The sequence below is a fragment of the Idiotropiscis lumnitzeri genome, chromosome 15 (genome assembly GCF_059441095.1).
Source record: "Idiotropiscis lumnitzeri isolate Australia: NSW breed Sydney's pygmy pipehorse chromosome 15, RoL_Ilum_1.0, whole genome shotgun sequence".
NCBI classification, from domain to species: Eukaryota; Metazoa; Chordata; class Actinopteri; order Syngnathiformes; family Syngnathidae; genus Idiotropiscis; species Idiotropiscis lumnitzeri.
In genome coordinates, this window is record NC_142405.1 from 15,805,942 (window position 1) to 15,826,213 (window position 20,272).

The 20,272-nt window shown below is 41.3% G+C and overlaps 1 protein-coding gene across 1 annotated transcript in view; it reads left to right on the forward strand.

Annotated features, from left to right (window-relative positions):
- clpp (caseinolytic mitochondrial matrix peptidase proteolytic subunit) overlaps positions 1-20,272 on the forward strand; it is a 76,133-nt gene that overhangs the window by 2,112 nt on the left and 53,749 nt on the right. The window contains 1 exon segment of the mRNA XM_088317533.1: positions 7,631-7,732. Coding sequence (XP_088173659.1) covers positions 7,631-7,732 — 102 coding nt within the window.

Consider the following 20,272-nt stretch of genomic DNA (forward strand, 5'->3'; position numbering starts at 1 on the left):
CATGTTAAAATGCATTAAAATGCTACAACTGTGAGTCAGTTTAGTTTCAGACAAGTAATTTGATCAATATTATAACAATACAAATAACTTATGTCACCATTTGATGAAAAGTACAAGGCACTCTCTTCTGGCGATTATGCTTAGGTGTGAGCATTGACCTGCATTCTTTACCAAATAACTTGCCAATAAAAACAATACATTTGGGTTCATGGTATGGTCAGATGAGAAAACACTAATGTTGCATATCCAGAATAATACCACAGAATAGACAATAACATGTCTGTTCTTTATTTTTTGGCAGCGTCATTAAAATCAAACAAGGCAATGCGAACCATAAATAACTTAATGAAACAATTTTCAAGTATCAAGTTTAAACGTTTTAAACAGGTCAAGATCACATACGGTTATGCATTTATCAAAGTAAAAAAAAACTTTAAAACTTGCAAATAAAAATACTCATGACAAAACATTCTTCTCTCTTGTCTAAACTGTTCAAAACTTTTAAGTCTAAATATTTTTAAAGGATAGCTGTCTTTTCACAGTAGATGAACTGGATCAAGTACTAATATGACTATGATAATTCTTCTCTTACAGGCTTTTTAAAAAGTAGTTACTTAAACTATCCTGAATTGCACACATTTTAGGAACAGGACCAAAAAAAATGCTTCTGCAAGATTATAAAAATCTGAATATTAAGTGTAAAAATTAAAACCCTTATTTTTTTACGGATAGAAAAAGCAGCATATCCATCATTGCTGGTATGAGATGCACGATCACAAGTTACATTGTTGCCATTAGTGCTGAATAGATGCTCTGAGAGGGAGCTTGTGTCTGGCACGCACAAATACGAGATAGTTTTCCAATGCAAATTTTTTCATAATGTGAATGCTACTCTTAGCTATGTTAGCTTATCACGGGAATGACTGCTAGTTGTTGCCTCCCCTTCATCTGTTTATTTTGAACCTGTTGGAGAGGCTTCATACTCAAATCGGTGGTGGTGATTTAAATGTTGAAATACGTTGGTCGTGTTGCCTCTGGATCTGACGCTTTTTTTTTTTTGCTGCGGTTCATTTTTGTCTAATCTGCCGTACGTCCAAATAATAGACTGACTGCCCTTCCTTAGCGCGCGCTTCTCCCTCTCCTCCTCTATAGCGGTAGCAATTACTTCTATTACATCCACTTTGGTACACGGTAATCACAGGAACAACCCGAGGTGCACGTGGAGTGTGTTATTGTCGGGCTGTGTTGACTATAGGCACCGCCGCGCAGACTAAAGTGTGTTAGACAACAACACTGGTTAGCCAACACCATTAAGACCAGTGCATGGACAATTCTGGTTGGCTAATTCATCTATCACTCAAACGCCAAAGGTTGGGGGAGAGAGGAAAAACTACCGTATTTTTACGGCCATAAGAGGCGCTGCATCAAAGGGCGCAACACCAGTTGAGGGTGCTATTTCCGTATTTAATGCATATACTGGGCGCGCCGCACTTCAAGACGCTGGCTCGGCTGCTGGCGCTAGCTCGACCGGTTGCGCGCGCTAGCTCGACCGGTTGCTCGCTCTAGCTCAGCCGGCTGCTCGCGCTGGCTCGGCCGGCTGATGCCAACTCATCAGGACTCAATCCCCTAAGGGATTGTTGCCAGAGGTATCACCCTGTTTCAATGACAGATGTCATGAAACTATTAGGAATCACTGCCAATAACAATGACTCTAACCAATAAAAGGTGTCTTGGCAATAGTCTACTGGACAACGTCAGGGGAGGGACTTCACTGGTCACCACACTCCTTAGAGTTACGGTTTCAAATCAAAACCAAAAAAAACCTCAGCGTACAAGCAAACAATGAACCAAAGAAATAAGATTAACACAAAACATGTATCTCTCATGCCATCTATATACCCAAAAGAAATAAAAATAACACAAAAAGATTATAGCAATGGCTTCTTGGGAGCCACTCAGCCTTAGCCAATTACAGCAATGGCTTCTTGGGAGCCACTCAGACTCAGCCAATCACATGGCTGTTTAGAGAGATGTGCATGGCTGTTTAGAGAGATGTGCTGTTGTGCTTTGGGCTTTTTGCAGTCTGTTGTCTAAACCTGGGACGTTTCTTGCTTACAATAACATAAATGATAAGACAGACTACAACATTGTGGACAGCTGCCCTTTTGTCCAGCTTTCTCCTACACCATCACCCAAACACCATAGTCACATAATGTATGAGTCACTGTCAATTTGAAGCATAGATGACTCAGACTTTGTCCAGCAGGGTGTGCTAACATGCCCTCCGAACAGCCCAATGAGTAAAAGGGTTGATGGTCGCGAGTGATGCTTTGTCCATATAGTGGGCGCGTCGCTTTACGAGGCGCTTCATTTGTTTTGGGGAAGATTAGGGACTTTAAAGAGCGCCCTATGGCCCGGAAAATACGGTATACAAAACCATACTGTCTTGCGATTGATAATTGCACTACGTCAAAGCTCAATGTTGATTAGATAGAAAAGGTTTTTCTAGAGGTAACCCTTTTCTCCTGTTCTTTGTGACATTGTTCAAGTCATGCCAAGCAAGCTATTTAGAAGGTTTATACAAAAATATTTTTGTTCTTTGATTTTTCATTGAAAGTAATGTGTACCAGTTGGTCAATAAAAAAGCAGTCAATATGCATTTCCTGCATTTATTTCGATTTTGGTCCATGGGGGGAATTTATCGCGCATTTATCACTATCAAGGTAAAATTGCTCAATTTATCGTGATGTTGATTTGAGGTCATATCGCCTAGCCCTAGTAGACTCTCTTGTTTTTGCATCTCTGGTAATGTTTACACCCAAGTGCCTAACTTCTGTCTTCACAGTAATACACTGTAGGTCCTTGTCAGCACAATCAAACAAAGGAATTAATTCATATTTTTTATATAAAGTCCAAGTCCTGTTGCCTGAGAGAATGTGGAAATAATATAAGGGTCTTTTGATTGTCTTTTAAAAAGAATTACTGTATCATCAAACTGACTGATTTGAAATTCTCAAAATATTTTTACGCTCTCTCTATACATTAGGGTTATCCAATATAAGATAGACCAATAACCGTGTGCATCGAATGAATACTTTTGGCGAAATTGGACATCCTTGTCTAATACCACATGATACATTAATTCTTGAGGTGAGATCAGGGTGCAATGTAACATAACTCTAAATTTCCTTGTAAAAAAATACCTATTATTGATATTTTTTTTCCAAATCCAAAAACTTTCCATTCAAAAAAATTGTGCTCGATAGACTCAAACGCCTTGAAATAGTCTATAAATAAAATTAGGCTTTTTGAGTCAGTGACAGAGTGATAGTCTCACACAGGGGTCCTCAATCCTGTTCCTCGAGGGCCGGTGTCCTGCGTGTTTTCCATCGCTCCCTAATGCAACACACCAGATTCAAATGATCAGATAATCAGCAAGGTCTGCAGAAGCTAGATAATAATCTTGATTTTTTTAAAGATAAAGATAAAAGATAAAGATATCCTTTATTAGTCCCACAATGGGGAAATTTGAAATCAGGTGTGTGGCATCAGGGAGGAACAGGATGAAGACTCCTGATCTAACATGTCTAAGATTAGTCAAACATTATTGTGTATGTGCCTGCCTTTGATGAAGTTGTTGTAAAGTTTATGTAAAATATTTTTAATTCGGTTTGCATACACGAGGGCCAACAATTTGTAGTCATTGCAAAGGAGAGTTATTGGTCTCCGATTTGGCAACTGGAAGAGATTTTTATTTTGTTTTTTAGGCCAGTTTTCATTGTGGGAAATAGTTCCACGTTGATTATACAATGTATGTATGCATTGAATAATAATTGGTTTAGGTCATGCCAAAAGAAATTGCTAAGCCCATTGACGCCTGGGGACTCACTAGACTTCATCTGTTTTAGTGCAATTTCACGTTATGTTATTGGTCCTTTTGAAGTGATGCGTTATCCACATTTGTCAATGTAGTTACATTAATTTTTATAATGTCCATAAAGGTGTCAAATTTATCTTTCTCAGATGTTTCTTTTCAAAGATTACTATGAAATAATTGCATTTCTTCCTGTATTTGAGTTAGATCATGTACTATATAAATAATGTGTTATTGTATTGTATTATCTTAATTCTTACTCAATTTAGTTACCTTTTTTCTTGATTATCTTCTTTTTCGAGACTGCAAATTGTAGAAATAGGATCGAGTTCTTCTCTCCTTGTTTGATCCATTTAGCTTTGATTTTACAAAGGCTCCCTTTGGATTTCCGAGATACATTTCATCCATTTGATTTTGAAAAGAATGCAACAACTCAGTGTCTTCCTCATTGATCTTTGGTTTTCCACAGAGTAAGCTTATTTCTTACTTTTTGTTTCTGTGTTCTTGCTTCAGCAATTTTTGTCCCCATTTTAATAGTTAATTGGTTAACCTGAAATTCAAACCATTCTCAGTTGCCATTCTCCATGTCGAAGTAGTTTATTTCAGTCAGAGTTGTTCTTACTTGGTGGCAAGGTGGGCGACTGGTTAGCATGATGGTCTCACAGTGCAGAGGTCGTGAGTTCAATTCCGGCTCCGGCCTTCCTGCGTGGGTTTCCTCCGGGTGCTCCGGTTTCCTCCCACATTCCAAAAACATGCATGGCAGGTTGATTGAACACTATAAATTACCCCTAGATATGAGTGTGAGCATGGATGGTTGTTTGTCTCTGTGTGCCATGCGATTGGCTGGAAACCAGTTCAGGGTGTAAGTGCCAGAAGACAGCTGGGATAGGCTTCAGCACCTCCCACGACCCTACTGAGGAGAAGCGGTACCATTGATGGATGGATAATTCTAAGAGTTTACTCAAGTAAATATCTGTAAAGATGTCTCCATTTAGATCGTATTCATGAATCCAAGAAAGCTATTAGAACAGTCTTTGTATTAGATATACTTCATATTTGATGATTTTGCATCAATTCCAAGATATATCTGTTATAAGCTTTGCAAAAAATAGTTGAAAAATGTGATTAATCATGATTAATCATGGAATTTTTTTGTGATCAATTAGTTAAAAAAAATCAATTGACAACACTAATATATATATATATATATATATATATATATATATAATGTATGTATGTATGTGTGCGCGTGCGCATGTGTGTGTGTAGGGATTTAACGATTCACTCAAGCCCCAATTCGATTTTCAATTTTCAGTTCCCGATTTAGATTCGATATTTTATTTATTTTAGATTTGATATTTTATTCATTTGTTTTTTTAATTGCTGCCATGCTTGTCTCAGTGCGCTCGTGTGATGCTGCAGCGATCCACAAACAAAATAAGCATTAATGTTTAGTGCAAGTGTGTAAATGTTTAGTGCATTTTGAATGTAACCAAAAACTACACACTATTATTGCACTATTATTATGAAACTACAGATATATACTAAGAGAAATGCTTGAAAACATATTTCACTTATTTTGAGCATCAATCCATTTTTTAATGTAGAAGTGACTGAAATCATATGAATAAAATTGAGGAAATGCACAATGCTAAAGAAAACTAAAATGATCAATTGAAATGATTTTTAATTTAGTTTTTATTTAACCTATTTTTTTATCTAGAATGTAGAATATCAACTGCACATTCAAAATAAGGTATGTTCCTAAAAAAGGAGAGAGAGAGAGAAATCTCGAGCGTGCTGTATATCATAAAACTTGGAAATAACGTTGCTCAGCAAAACACAATTGCGACCAAATCAACACGCATGACCCATTTTTCTCAATATTTTTTAGCACTGTAAATTAGTATATTTTAACGACCTTGGTATGTTATGTTTTATTCTTGGGTGTTGCCGTTAATGGCTTGTAGCAAATGCGTCATGTTGTACTTTGGGTGATCAAATTTCCGAATTCTAAACGCAACACGCGGTGCCTGATTGCAAGTTAGCACTTGTGCTCTTGCTGTTTTGATGTCAATCACGCGCATATAAAAACCATGTTTTGGTTTTTAATACACGCGTGTTTGCTGACTAATGCCGCCACAATCCACAGTAGACGCTATTTTATGTTAGTGTACCACAACAGGACATCAGACGCACACGGTAGCCTGTGCGTGCTAACTGCAGTTAGCTTTCAGACACGACAGTCCTTGTCGTAAATTAAATCGGGCATCAGCCGCTACATGTTTCCTTTATAAATGCTCGTCTATCACTGCTGTGTTGCTAAGAAAGTGAAGTGTACAACATATTAAGTAATTGCGCGCAATTTTCCCCCCAGCAGAGACATGAGAGAGTGGCTTTGGTTAATATGGCGTTACAAATCGATTCTTTTATTTATACTTTTTATATCGATGCATATTTTGAGCGATTTATATCGATATTGAATCGATTTTTGATGAATCTTTACATTCCGAATATATATATATATATGAGCACGCAAAATTTGTTTAGCTTCATAGAAACAGCAAGCTACTGTATGCTCTACACAGCCTGTTTTGATCACCCCTTCCCTCCTGCCAGTCACTGGCCACTCCCCCACTCCCTCCATTCTCACCGCCACTACTAACAGGCGACATGGAAGAGACGATGGCGGCAGTAGATTTAGAAAAGTAAGTCAACATCCGAAAATATGGAATTATTTCGGCCATAAAAAGGAATATACAACACACAAAAAACCCTCTGCTGACAGTGCCTCGCCGTTGTTGCTGCAACACGAGGTAATACAACAAACCCATCCGACCATTTCAATGCTATAACGAGCCCCTTTATAACCAGTTCAGACTCATTAGTGGGACCCGATGTAAAACCATCTACTCAAAAAACAATGACAGACGCCTTTATTATAACACCTTATGATAAGAAGTCCAAGCAGCATCAACAAATCACAAATGCAATAACTTTTCATGGGGCGAAAGTGAAAGTGCAACTTAACGCTGTCTCGAAAGAGAGGTTGAAAAAAATTATACGCACACTCGACAAAAGGTATAAAATGCCGTGGTGCATGTATTTCTATCAAGTGGCCATCACAGAGCTGTATAATAAACAAAGCAAAGTCTTCCCAAACAGAGCTATTTGAATCATCTGGTGAATTTTTTTCAATATCGCAATGTACCTCCCAAAAATTGCAATGTAATTTTTTTTCCAATATCGTGCAGCCCTAATATATATATTCGAGCAAGAAGAAAATAATTTGCGCCCCCCCCCCCCCCCCCACTGCCACCCATTCTCCCCCACAACTATAAATAATAGCATTTTTGTTGCAAAACAAACCTACACCGTAGATTTAATACTCGCTGTGCACAATTGGCAATGAGAGCTCCACTGTCAGCTACTGGAGTAGATGTGCAATTACACTTCATTGTAGTATGGCGGAAAGAAAAGCATGTTCCCCAGTGTCACACGCGCCCCACTCAGCATCGTACCGCGCCCCCCACCAGGGGGCCCTGCCCCACTATTTGAGAAGGACTGGCCTATCCCATTTTCCTTTTTACTAGAGGTCGGGATTATTGACATGTTGCCAGTCAATTGCATAATTAGTACAATATTGAATACAGAATTAAAAAATGAGCCAAATATTCTGTGGTTCAGGTTGTTTCAAAATTTTCCTCTGAAAATATATTCTTATTTCTTCTGTCTTGCTTGGTTCTTGTATTTTAGAGGGTGTTTCGAACTGTGGGACAGGGACTGAAATTCAGAAGAGCGATCCACTGCAGTCCTGCACGGAGAAGTCCTCTAATACCCATAGTCATCGAGCAAACGGTCAGTAACCTGCCCTCCTCCTTGGAATTACTTTGTATTTACATGGTAGTGTTGTCAAAGCTCAATGTTGACTTCAATAGTATATCTGCATGAAGTACCACAATACCGGTAAAAGAACACAAAAACTACCAATGAATTAAAAATGTGCGTGTACTTCAGTCCCAGCAGCTCGAAAAAGTGCTTTGCTGATTTTAAATGTTTGTAAACATGAAATAGTTTCTCTTTGTTACAAATAAAATACTCTTTTATCTGCAGCTCACCAGTACATTTAATCTTCAACAACATAAAAAGGCTGTCCTGATTTGCCTGAATGTATAATTCTGTAACTATGGCTCAATTGTATTTAAAAACTCACTAGAAATGTGGCTCCTACTTCTAAAACTATCAACTTGACTTCAGACTAAATGGTTGGCTCAGAATCCGCTTGACAAAACATACAATTATTTTATAACATTAGCATCTTTGTGTCTTTCATTCATTGCTCTTGTTTGGAGCACATATGACCTTAGCTTCCACTCAGCGGTGATGAAATGCGCAGTTAGACGGTGATTTTCTGTGGCGACCGACATTTGCCGCGGGCATGGCTTCTGTTTTGATTTGGTTGTGAGTGTCGGCATTGCCGTGTCAGTAAAATAGCGTTGGAATTGTATGGTGTACCTGGGCTCCAATGTCCGCAATAGTGCTCGAAATTCTTTGTTTTCCATGACAGAATGCAGACGCAAAACCTTGGCAATAATTGCAGGGATGGCTTTCATAATTTACTTCGCCTTTTCCAATAATGCCGGCGGTTTTCGTCTTGCTTTCTTGATTGTTCTCTGATCGGTAGCGCCACTTGTAGCGGCAGCGACAACAGCCAGCCGTCTCCTAGACTCCGTAGGGTGGAATCGTCTTCCATTATTATTCTTGTTTGTTGTGTTATCAAAGTATTTTATTTTAGTGCAACACCGCTTACATATAACGTGGCACTTGTCCAGTCCTCTTCCACTGTCAAAATTGTTGAAGCCCGAGTGATTCCATGCATCTGCTTTTAAATAATCTCATGGCGAGGTGGATGGCAGTGACCCATGTTTGTTTTCCTCAGTGCGTGTGCGCGTCCCGGAAATGACGGTATTTTGAACATTATGTATTACTTTATTTAACATATTCAACTAATTGAAATCTGGATGTTAGTGAATTGATTGTGGTTGGTCCATGTCTGAATCGCGATGCATCTAAAAATTGGAATTTTCTTTCACCTCTACTTAAAATGATTATTCTTCTCTGTTGTTTCATTTTAGGAGATCGATAATTTATCGATACAATTTTCTATTGTTATTGATCTTCTGGCTATTGCAATACATATCGATATCAAATTATCAGCCCAACCCTAGTCTGACCCACTGCTGGTTGAGTTGTCGCAAAACTGACCTTGAACCTGAGGGACTACGGGACTGTCAATGACAAGTGACGAACGCCGCTTTGCGCCCAAGGATGCATGCTCGGGTATGTTTTAGTGCTAGGGTATGTCTTGACATAGCTGCGCCCTTTAATACGGTGCGTCCTATGGTCGTGATACGGCTTAATTTACCAACAACCGACAGGCTGTTGAAGCAACGTGAAAGCTGAGAAGCGGCTCATGAAGCACCCCATACTCAAGGCAAGTGCATGACAAAGTGGGGAGAGGGGCTGCTGTGAAACTCACGCAGGACATGTTGGTCAACTGGAGAGGTGTGCTGTGTGGTGGGGGAGCCATCTGATTGCACCGAACCCCCATTCTGTTACTACCCCAGTGCGACTGGTCTGGAATAGTAGCCAAGAATTTGAGGGTGTGAGCTTGAACAACATTCGACTTAAGGGCCCAGATGGTCTCAATCCTATTAGTGCGGTATTCCTTAGGTTGCGAGTAGGTTAACATGCAGCTGTCGGGGACATTACTACGATGTATAATTCGTATGGGTAGAGGCGCAAGAGGTTCATGTCCATAGATTCCTGTGAGAGACTCGCCAAAGGATGAGATTGAGGACTATGCTGTTGTGAGGGTAGTGATAGAACAATTTGCTTTTTTCAGTAACGATATTAACTCATTTACTCCCTTAGACGTACAAAGACGTCTTTTAATGCAATGGCGCCCTCTACCAAAGACGTATAAGTACGTTTCCTGTCTTTTTTACGTCATAGTGTACATAAGGGTCTGATGCAACCTCTGACTGAGAATCAGCCTTGTCCGCATTGTGAATCATGTAAAAATCACCCAGCAGGGGGCAGAGGTGCAAAAGATCCGCCTTGAATCTGCGCCAGAGGTACAAATGGGGGCGGGATCCTGGGGTAGACTTATAAGTGTGGAGAGCAGCGTGGGTAGCAGCAGCATCGGCAGCACTAGCAGCAGTCGCATTAGTAGCGTTAGCAATGAAATCCTCCAAGCAAATGACGATCGAGGAATGCTTTTTTTGTAAAAAAAAGCTTCCTAAAAGCATCAAGGCGATGGAGACGCTTTGGTTGAGAGGATGACGCTTCGTCGTCGTCACAACAAACAGGCGTCTAAAGAGGCTGCGCGTGCCTTGCGGCCTGCATCGCCTGCCTTCGGACAATAGCCAAAGCAGCCGAGAGTCCTCACCAGATCCCCCCGAACGAGGAGGTAAGCGCTCGCAAGTTACCATTGAACATGTGGTTTTAGCCCTCATGCTTTTATTGTACATATCATGCATCTTGCGGGCAGAAAATGTCGCGTAAATGTGCAGTTAGACGCGAGCTTGCTCGCTGACTTCCTCGTCCGGCCGCCTCTATTGCACAATTACACGCGAGCGTAAGTCCTCGCCGACGAGGAAGTAAACGCTCGCTAGTTACCATTGAACATGTGGTTTTAGCCCTCATGCTTTTATTCTACATATCATGCATCTTGCGGGCAGAAAATGTCGCGTAAATGTGCAGTTAGACGCGAGCTTGCTCGCTGACTTCCTCGTCCGGCCGCCTCTATTGCACAATTATACGCGAGCGTAAGTCCTCGCCGACGAGGAAGTAAACGCTCGCAAGTTACCATTGAACATGTGGTTTTAGCCCTCATGCTTTTATTGTACATATCATGCATCTTGCGGGCAGGAAATGTCGCGTAAATGTGCAGTTACACGCGAGCGTATCTCCTCCCCGACGAGGAAACAACAATACTGAATGGTGTGGTAATCATGCATACTTTCTAAAATTCACAGATTGTGCATCCCGCGGCAAGAAAGTTCCTCCTCGTCTTGTTGGTGTAAAGAAAGGTAAATTATAATATGAAACTTCACACGCAAGCAATAAAATGCAGCAATAAATATATATTTCCAATTGTTTATATTTCTGTAATTTACAGGTTGTGCATCAGGAAGCAGTGGTTCCGGATGGCGTCACACTGGATGGCAACGGAGGAAAATCGACTTTACAGCAACCCCTGGACCACTGAATGCCGCTGCCCATTTGGAGTCTGAGGAGCCAGCTGATTTCCTGCAGCTGTTTCTCATGGATGAGCTTCTGCAGCACATCGCGGATGCCACCAATCACTTCCCAGACAATTATTTTCACACAAACCCCAGTGGACAAACACAAGCTCGCCTATTTGCCACGGACCAGCAAAGCCAGACCACAACGAAAGTGTCGGGTCTGTTTGCGCAAAGGCAAACGGAGTGAAACAAGAATGTGGTGTGAACTATGTTGTGTGCCTTTGCATCAAGGCAACTGTTTTATTTTATATCACACAAAAAAAAAGTATGTATGACACTGATGTATTTAATTTTTGTACATAGTTCAACAGTTCAGTCGTTTTGTGTTATGTGCAAATTTATTTTGTTTTCAAAAACACATTTTTTGTGCTTTTTTTGTTATTTTATAGAAGGCATGCATTATTTAGATGTTGGAGGTGTCATAAAAGCCATAAATAATAGTGTCAAAGTTCAAATTATGGTCGAAATGCATCAGTTTACAAAAAGCTCATTTTCTCAGTTTTTTCCCCAGGGGATTGGAGTTTTCATGAAATTTAGCTATTTTCAAATGCCGATTGCTCAAGAATGGAAAAAGATAGAAACAAACTTTTTTTCTGTTGAAAGAAGAGAGTCTCATCTTTCTTTTGGTGTGCTCCATGTCTATATAGCATTAGAATACAATATTCTGTGGGCCTTGCAATATTAGTCAAAACCCAGGAAAACGCTGGGATTGAGCGGGTTGCTCCAGTGAAAATGGCTGGTATTTAATGAGTTAATTTGTCGAAAGAGGAGATAAAATTGTGTTAAAATTTTGAAAAAAAAACCCTCCAAAACTTTACTTAGTTTAAATGCCTTTAAGCATGTTGAAGCTTTTTTAGATCTTAGTAATTAGACAACTTTGTTTTAAAAGTAACAAAAAGTGCAGGAGCTCCAAGGCTCAGCTGCATGTCTTATGGTTGAATGATAGCAAACAACTTTACTACGGCAAATAGTTTTCTAAAAATCCAATATAACTGAAATTTATCTTTCACACATCTTTGTTTTAAAATTCAAAAACAAAAGTCTAGCCAGAAAAATAAAAATCTAATCAACAAGGCTGTGTCTCTTCTTCTCTGCTTTTTTGGGAATTCTGTCCGCAGAAAATCAGAAAATGTGAAATTCTTTTGCTCTAAATGTTTCTTTCATTTGCAGTACTTTGCCGTCAAGTTTTGCTCCATTTACAAAACTTTGTATGGAGCAGTGGTTGTTTTAAAGTGCTCTATAGATAAAGTTGAGTTTAGCTTTTTATGATATGTGGCTTACACACACAGACATGCATACACTGGCACTCACTCACTTCTTACTTTTATCACCATCTCCCTTGCAGTTTCATCAACTTTACTTATCTCCGGAGCCATGTCGTTGTAGCATATTACCTATGCAATGTGACAATTGGGGAGATATTAAATTTATATGACATATGGTTGGTTGGTTATATTTGACGAGTTCATTTATAGCAGACAATTTTGTTTTAAGTTAGATTTTTTTACCTGACATGTTTCGGCGAGTCTTTTCCAACTCACTCCAAAGGCCATACACTTGATCTCATCTGCTGTTCTGGTCTCACTCCCTCGAACTGTTTTTCGGATGAAATCAATGTAACTGATCACTTCCTCCTCACATTCAATATCGCGCTCAGCTTGTCAGCCATTAAGTACCCTTGCACAATCTCATTATAGAATACAAAGCACATCAACACTGAATTAATCTGCTCCAACACTGATAAAACTCCCAACTCCTCAGATCTCCCCACTCATCCACAAATTCAAGCCCTCCACCTGCCTCCTTGGTCTCCTCCCTACATCCCTAGTCAAATCCTGCTTCCCTCACGGCTTCCTCTCATCTCTGCCATTATTCATTATTCTTTTTCCACTGGCATTGTACAATCAATGTTCAAAACGGCAGCCTTCCCCCCCATCTTGAAGAAACCTGGTTCAGACCCCAACAACTACAATAACCTCCACCCTATTTCCAACCTACCATTAATTTAAAAATTCCTAGAACAGGTAGTCGCCACTCAACTCCACTCTCCTTTATGAGCCTTTTCAGTCTGGTTTCCGTCCCCTCCACAGCACTGAATCAACTCTACTCAAAGTCACCTCGGATCTCCCGAAAAACAGCTGACTCCGGTTCACTTTCCATTCTCATCCTTCCTTGACCTGACTGCGACCTTTGAAACCATTTCACACACCATTCTCCTCAATGGACTTTCTTCCATCTGCATCACCCACACTGCCCTCAACTGGTTCCGTTCATACTTCAAAGACTGCGGCCTCAGTTCATCCAGCTAAAATCCATCTCATTCAAGTCCCTCCCAGTCACCTCAGATGAGCCTCAAGGCTCAGTCCCGGGCCCCTTATTATTTATTAGCGACCTCCTTCCCCTTGGCATTCCAATTCCATGGTTTCCACAAATTTATTTTCACACACTGTTTTATACAGACAAAATACTGCCTTCACAATGTGAAAAATTGGTTCCCTCTGAAGCTAAAGCTTATAACAGCACACCATCATTGAACAAAAGATTAACCTTGTAATGTGAAAATCAGTTTAATTTCAATGTCATTTACGAGAAACTTGCAGTGCACTGCAACGGCTCATAGTTTCTACAAAAACAGGACATGCAAATAAAATTTTTAGTGTGGTCTTAAAACGGATGTGATGTACCAAGTTCATTTACGTTTCACATTGTATAATAACATTGATTACTCAGTAATCCATGTACAAGTGAACAGTTCAACCTCTAAATCATTAGGCTGCAAAATCATGAGATGCATAACTCTCCAGTAGCTTGCGCTTCAGATTTCTTTTATATTATTTTCCGGTTCCGGCGCCGCGCGAGTGGCTGCCTCTTATAGCAGCTCAGCTCACTGTTTGAGCCTTTTTGGTGTGTTTTTCCCTTTCCCGTCTTTTATTTATTTTACCTCATTGCAGCAATGGACATCCAACTTGCGGTGGTTTTTTGCTGCTGGGGGCTGTTTTTTGCGCGATCGCGTCCGGAGACGAAACTCGGAGCTACGAATCGATCGTGTCCACAAGACATCAGCTGTTAGCACTCCATGCTAACCCCGCGCCGGCTCCCAGAGCGAGACTCGATATCCCCCGCGAGCTGAGGAGGAAGAGACGGGGATGTCGTGCGGGGGCTAAACGTCAGGCAAGGAGGAGACGATACCACCGTCCGTTATTATGGGGAATGTTAGATCCCTTCCCAATAAAATGGACGAGCTAACAGTGCTAACCCGGCACGAGAGGAGCTTCCGGAAGGCTAGCTTGCTGATGTTCACGGAGTCGTGGCTAAAAGAGTTAACGCTGGACGCCGTCGTAAAATTGGACGGCTTCCAAATCCTACGTGCGGACAGGACACTGGAGATCGGTAAGAGGAAAGGAGGAGGACTGGCTGTGTTTGTTAATGATAGATGGTGTAACCCCGGGCACATCACTATTTAGGAGCAACTTTGCAGTCGAGACATTGAGCTGATAGCGGTTAGCATGCGTCCATACTATTTACTGCGAGAGTTCAGTCATGTGATCGTAGTAGCAGTGTACGTCCCCCCCCTTTGCTAACAGTGAGACAGCCTGTGACGTACTGACTGCAGCTGTGAGCAGGCTAAAAACACAGCACCCTAATGTCCGGATCCTTATCTCTGGTGACTTCAATCATGCTTCTCCTTCCTCCTCTCTGCCTTCATTCACACAATATGTAACCTGCCACACCAGAGACAATAAAATATTGGACCTTTTCTATGCCAACACCAAGGAGGCATAGACATCACTGTCCCTCCCCCGGCTGGGCAAAGCTGAGCACAACTTGCTTGCTCCCCTGCCTGTGTACAAACCTCGGGCCCGCAGGCAGCCAGCTGTGACACGCACAGTTCAGAGATGATCTGGAGAAGCCGAGGAGGCCTTAAAGGACTGTTTCAACACAACTGTGTGGGAGGTATAGAGCGAAGCCCACGGGGAGGACATTTATGGTCTAACAGACACAATTACAGACGATATTAATTTCTGCATGGAGAACACTATTCCCACCAGGACAGTAAGATGTTTCTCCAATAACAAATCCTGGATTACACCGGACATTAAAGCTCTCCTGAAGGAGAAAAAGAGGGCTTTTGTGTCAGGCGAAAAGGAGTAGCTGAAGAGAGTGCAACATCAGCTGAGAAGGAGGATCAAAGAGGGGAAAAAGTCCTACGGGATGCAGCTGGAGGAACAGCTGCAGGATAATAATGCCAGGGATGTTGGGAGGGGCCTGAAGACCATCTCAGGCCACAGACAACCAGGTAAGACCCAGAAGCGGGGGGACCTTCAGTGGGCAAATGAGTTGAACCTATTTTTCAATAGGTTTGATCAGATGCCTGCCCCCGCTCAGTCTCCCCTGCTGCAGCCCCCACCAACCCCTCCTGCCGCTGCGAACAAGACCCTCTCTCCCCCTCTCTCTCCTCTCTTCTCTCCCCTCTCTCTCTCCACAGGCTTCAGTTCCCAGCCACATCACACAGCCACCACTTCCTCCTGCTCAGCCTTGTTCCTCACAACATTTCAGGTGAAGAACCAGCTGAGGAAGATGAGGGTGAGGATGCAGCGCGTCAAGATGGGATTAGCTCCGAGCTCCTCAAGTCCTGCGCAGACCAGCTGTGTGGAATCGTCCAGCACATGTTCAACCTGAGCCTGAAGCTAGGCAGAGTCACCCAGCTGTGGAAAACATCCTGCCTGGTTCTGGTTCCAAAGAGCCCACATCCAAAGGAGCTCAACAACTTCAGACCAGTGGCGCTGACGTCTCATCTGATGAAGACCCTGAAGAGAGTGGTCCTCGTCCATCTGCGCCCCCGATCAGCTCTTTGATGGACCCACTGCAGTTCGCATACAGCCTGGCATCGGTGTAGATGATGCCATCATCTACCTGCTCCACACTACACTCTCCCACCTGGAGAAGGTGGGGTACTGCAGGGATCATGTTCTTTGATTTCTCCAGTTCTTTCAACACCATCCAGCCCACCCTATTGGGAGACAAGCTGGAGCAGGCGGGAGTGGCCCACCACCCCATCACATGGATCCTCGACCACCTCACAAACCGGCCACAGTACGTGAGAACACAGGACTGTGTGTCTGACGTGCTCCTCTGCAGCACGGGAGTGCCACAGGGAATGGTTCTGGTCCCGTCCTGTTCAACCTCTACACCCCGGACTACAAATACAATTCCTGTACCCGTCACCTGCAGAAGTTCTCTGATGACTCTGCGATCGTCGGCCTCATCACTGACGGAGACGATCGGGAGTACAGAGGGGTTACGCAGGGTTTTGTGGACTGGTGTCAGCAGACCACCTCCAAATCAACGCTGGGAAATCCAAATAGCTGGTGGTGAATTTCTGCTAGCGTCGGCACGCTCCACCTGCACCAGTGAATATCCAGGGAACAGACGTTGAGAGGTCCTCAACTTACAAGTACCTGGGTGTTCATCAGAACAATAAACTGGACTGGAGCGACAACACAGACGCTCTCTATAGGAAGGGTCAGAGCAGACTCTTCCTACTCAGGAGGCTGAGGTCCTTTGGCGTTCGGGGGACACTCCTCAAGAACTTCTATGACTCGGTGGTTTCACCGGTCATTTTCTATGGAGTGGTCTCCTGGGCAGGAGGCATCTCGGGCCGGGACAAAAAGAGACTGGACAAACTAGTGAGGAGGGCGAGCTCTGTCCTGGGCTGCTCCCTGGACTCTGTGGACTCAGTGGGGGGCAGGAGGATGACGGCGAAACTGTCATCAATGCTGGACAACCCTGCCCACCTACTCAATGACACTCTTAGAACACTCCACAGCTCCTTCAATGATAGACTGTTACACCCTCGCTGGACGAAAGAGATTTCGCCGCTGCTTCCTGCCGGCTACTGTCAGATTTTTTAACAAGAACATTAGGTCAGGCTTACAAATGGCCGTGCATTAGTGTAATTGTGCAGTCCGAGGATGCAATACACACTACTATTGTGCTATATCCAATACTGTACTTAAATAGTGACCAATGCTGTATTTTGTTTACCATTGGAGTATTTTCTATCATTGCAGTACTTTTACTAATAAAGTACTTTTGTCATTGCAGTATTTTCTATCATTGCAGTATTTTATTTTATCATTGCAGTACTTTTACCATTACAGTACTTTGAACATTGCAGTATTTCTAGCATTGCAGTGTTTTCTATCGTTCAGTGTGTATATACATGAGGATCTGAGTATATACATTTATACTGTGTATATTTGCATGCTTTTTCTCAATGTCTGCTGCTGATGTTATACATTAACGGCTACATTACGTCGCCACCTCTGTGTGATCTATATCTTTGCTGCTGTAACACCTCAAATTTACCCATTCTGGGACTATTAAAGGACATCTTTGTCTTTAATTCCATATTTGTGTGTCTCTATAACATATACTGAAACGAGTGGATTTTAATTTCCTATATTTCCCTTATAAGCGCAACCTGTTCCTCGTATTATGTAGGTGAGTGGAAGACTCCAGTGGAATGAGTTCACGCCACATAGTATTTAGCTCGTGAACCACATTATACATTGTACATAGGTTGTGAAAAACATTACATTCAGGAAGCTTGAGGAGACCATACTGATGGAAGATTTTTCCCGATATTTACAATTTTGCCGATTATCGGCATCAGCCTTTTTTTAACTTTAAAGGCTGATAAATAAAAATCGGTTTGTTTTCTTTTTTTTCTTTTTTCTTTTTTTTGGGGCTCGCTGCAGCACACATCTCTCTCTCTCTCTCCGTTGTGCTTGTGGTCCTGCCCACGGGAGCAGATTGTCCCGCCTACAGTGCTATCTAATTGGTTCCTTGTAGCAGCCAATCAGCAGTAAACTGGCTATTTGCTTTTTAACCTCGAGTCACACGCACTACGGGAGAAGTCCCGCGAGCATCGGAAGGAAAAGAAACAGACTTTGCCCAAATTTTATTCAATATCAGTCCACTACAACGCACAACTAATAGAAAACTATTTGCCGTAGTAAATTTTAAAGAGATGTTTGTTTTCATTGAACTATAAGACATGCAGCTGAGCCAAGGAGCGCCGTGCACTTTTTGTTAGACCTTTAAAACTAACTTGTCCATTTTCTAATATCTAAAAAAAGCTTTAACATGTTGTAAATCACAAAAGATGTTTAATCGATGTCCAAGTACGTCTTTGAAAAGCATTGGCCCCGCCTACCCAAGATGTATAAGTACGTATAAGTAAAAGAGTTAAAAGGAAAAAAAGAAAACAGGAATGTCATAAGCACAGTCTACCTGTTCAATAGGGAGTAGGAAGAAGTAGAGAACCTATCTAGTCCCACCCCCATGGTCTCAGTGCATTTTACTTAATATAAATTAATACAATAGATCGTCCATATAAAATCTAATAATATATAATAATATTTACATTACACGCAGTGTTATACATAAAACAAATTTCATGATTTAGGCAATTTACTTACTTATATTTGATTTATATATATTTTTTGTACTTTACTTTTGAACATGTTTTTGAACACCAGAAGTGATTAGCACCTTTTCAGGTCAGTTGCGAAATCATTCCACAGAATAAAACGTTGTCAGAAACACACCTTTGCTTGATGTTTGTTCTTGGTTTGGATCTTTTATGCAAACTTGTGCCCCTTAAGTAATAGCAACTATCTCTCAATGTGAACAGTTTCTGAGTATTGTGGCAGATTATGTTGTTATGTACTTTATACATAATTTACGCTATTTTAAATTCAACAAGATCATAAAATTTCATGGTGTTTAATTTGATAAATAATGTTCAACAGTAGTTTTTACAAATGGCATATCAATATGATAACAATCAGCAGACTTTTTATTTTTTAATGATTTTACAATATTTAATACCTCACTAAGAAAGCACTAAGAAACATAGTGGAAGAGTTTTGATATATTTATCTATTTCAAAGGTATTCTTTGGTTTATGAATTTCTTTTGCTAGGTAGCTGCCAATATTGACGAAATATTTATTCAATTTGTTTGCTATTTGTACAGTTTTTTTTCAATAACTATATTTGTATCGTTTATAAAGTATTCAGGATAGTCTATTTTTTTTTTAATTGTTAATTGCATGATTTAATATTTTCCATATTTCTTGTGTTGTTTTTATTTTGCTCTAACAATGTATGATAATTATCTCTCTTGTTCTTATAATATTTACTATTATATTACTACTTAATTTGTTTTTACAAGTTTTATACTTAATTTCGGCATCTTTTGTTCTCAGTTTAATGCAGTGATTCTCAAATAGTGGGGCGGGCGCGGTGCGATGCTGAGAGGGGCACATGTTTTTTTGCATGGTTTTGGGACAGAAAAAGGCGATCTCAGACTGCTCGTCAAAGCTGTTTGTGCCCCTAGTTCACGCAGTACTGGTTTTAAAAAAAAGTGTCGCCCTGTCACGCAGAACTGATTAAAAAAAAAGCGTCGCCCTGTCACGCAGTACTGATTAAAAAAGAGCGTCGCCCTGTCGCTCGTTGACCCGGAAGTGATTTCTATCTCCGCTCCTTAAATGCCCCGCGCCAAGCTATCTTGCGCCGCAGCAGAACTGACTTTATTTGAACTATATATAAGTCAGCGCACAGCAGAAGCAACAAGCTACGTGATGGCAAATAAACGACTCTGCAAACAAGTAGCGTTCTAAACGAGGAGTGGAGCAAGGAGGTGCGAATGCGCGCTAATCGCTAAAATGAATTGCTTCGATGTACGCTCGACTTTTAACAGAAGTCTGACCCGAACCGCGTTTGGGCGGAGAGCCAGCAGCGCTGAACAGAAATGTTGTATTGCAATTATTACGTATCGAAACAAAACGGCTGCGTTAGCAATTTAGCAGACACTCTCTGACTGGAACACAGAAATGGATGACGTCATCACGACGAAGAGGTTCGCTGTCAAACGTATAGTAAATATTTATCATCTGATCAATATTTGCACCACAGAGTACTGAGTTTTGAGATCCTCACAATAGTCGTTCTCAAAATGATATACTTTTTTTTTATCAATTGAGCTTTGTTAAGGGATATTTTATTGACAATCTCACATT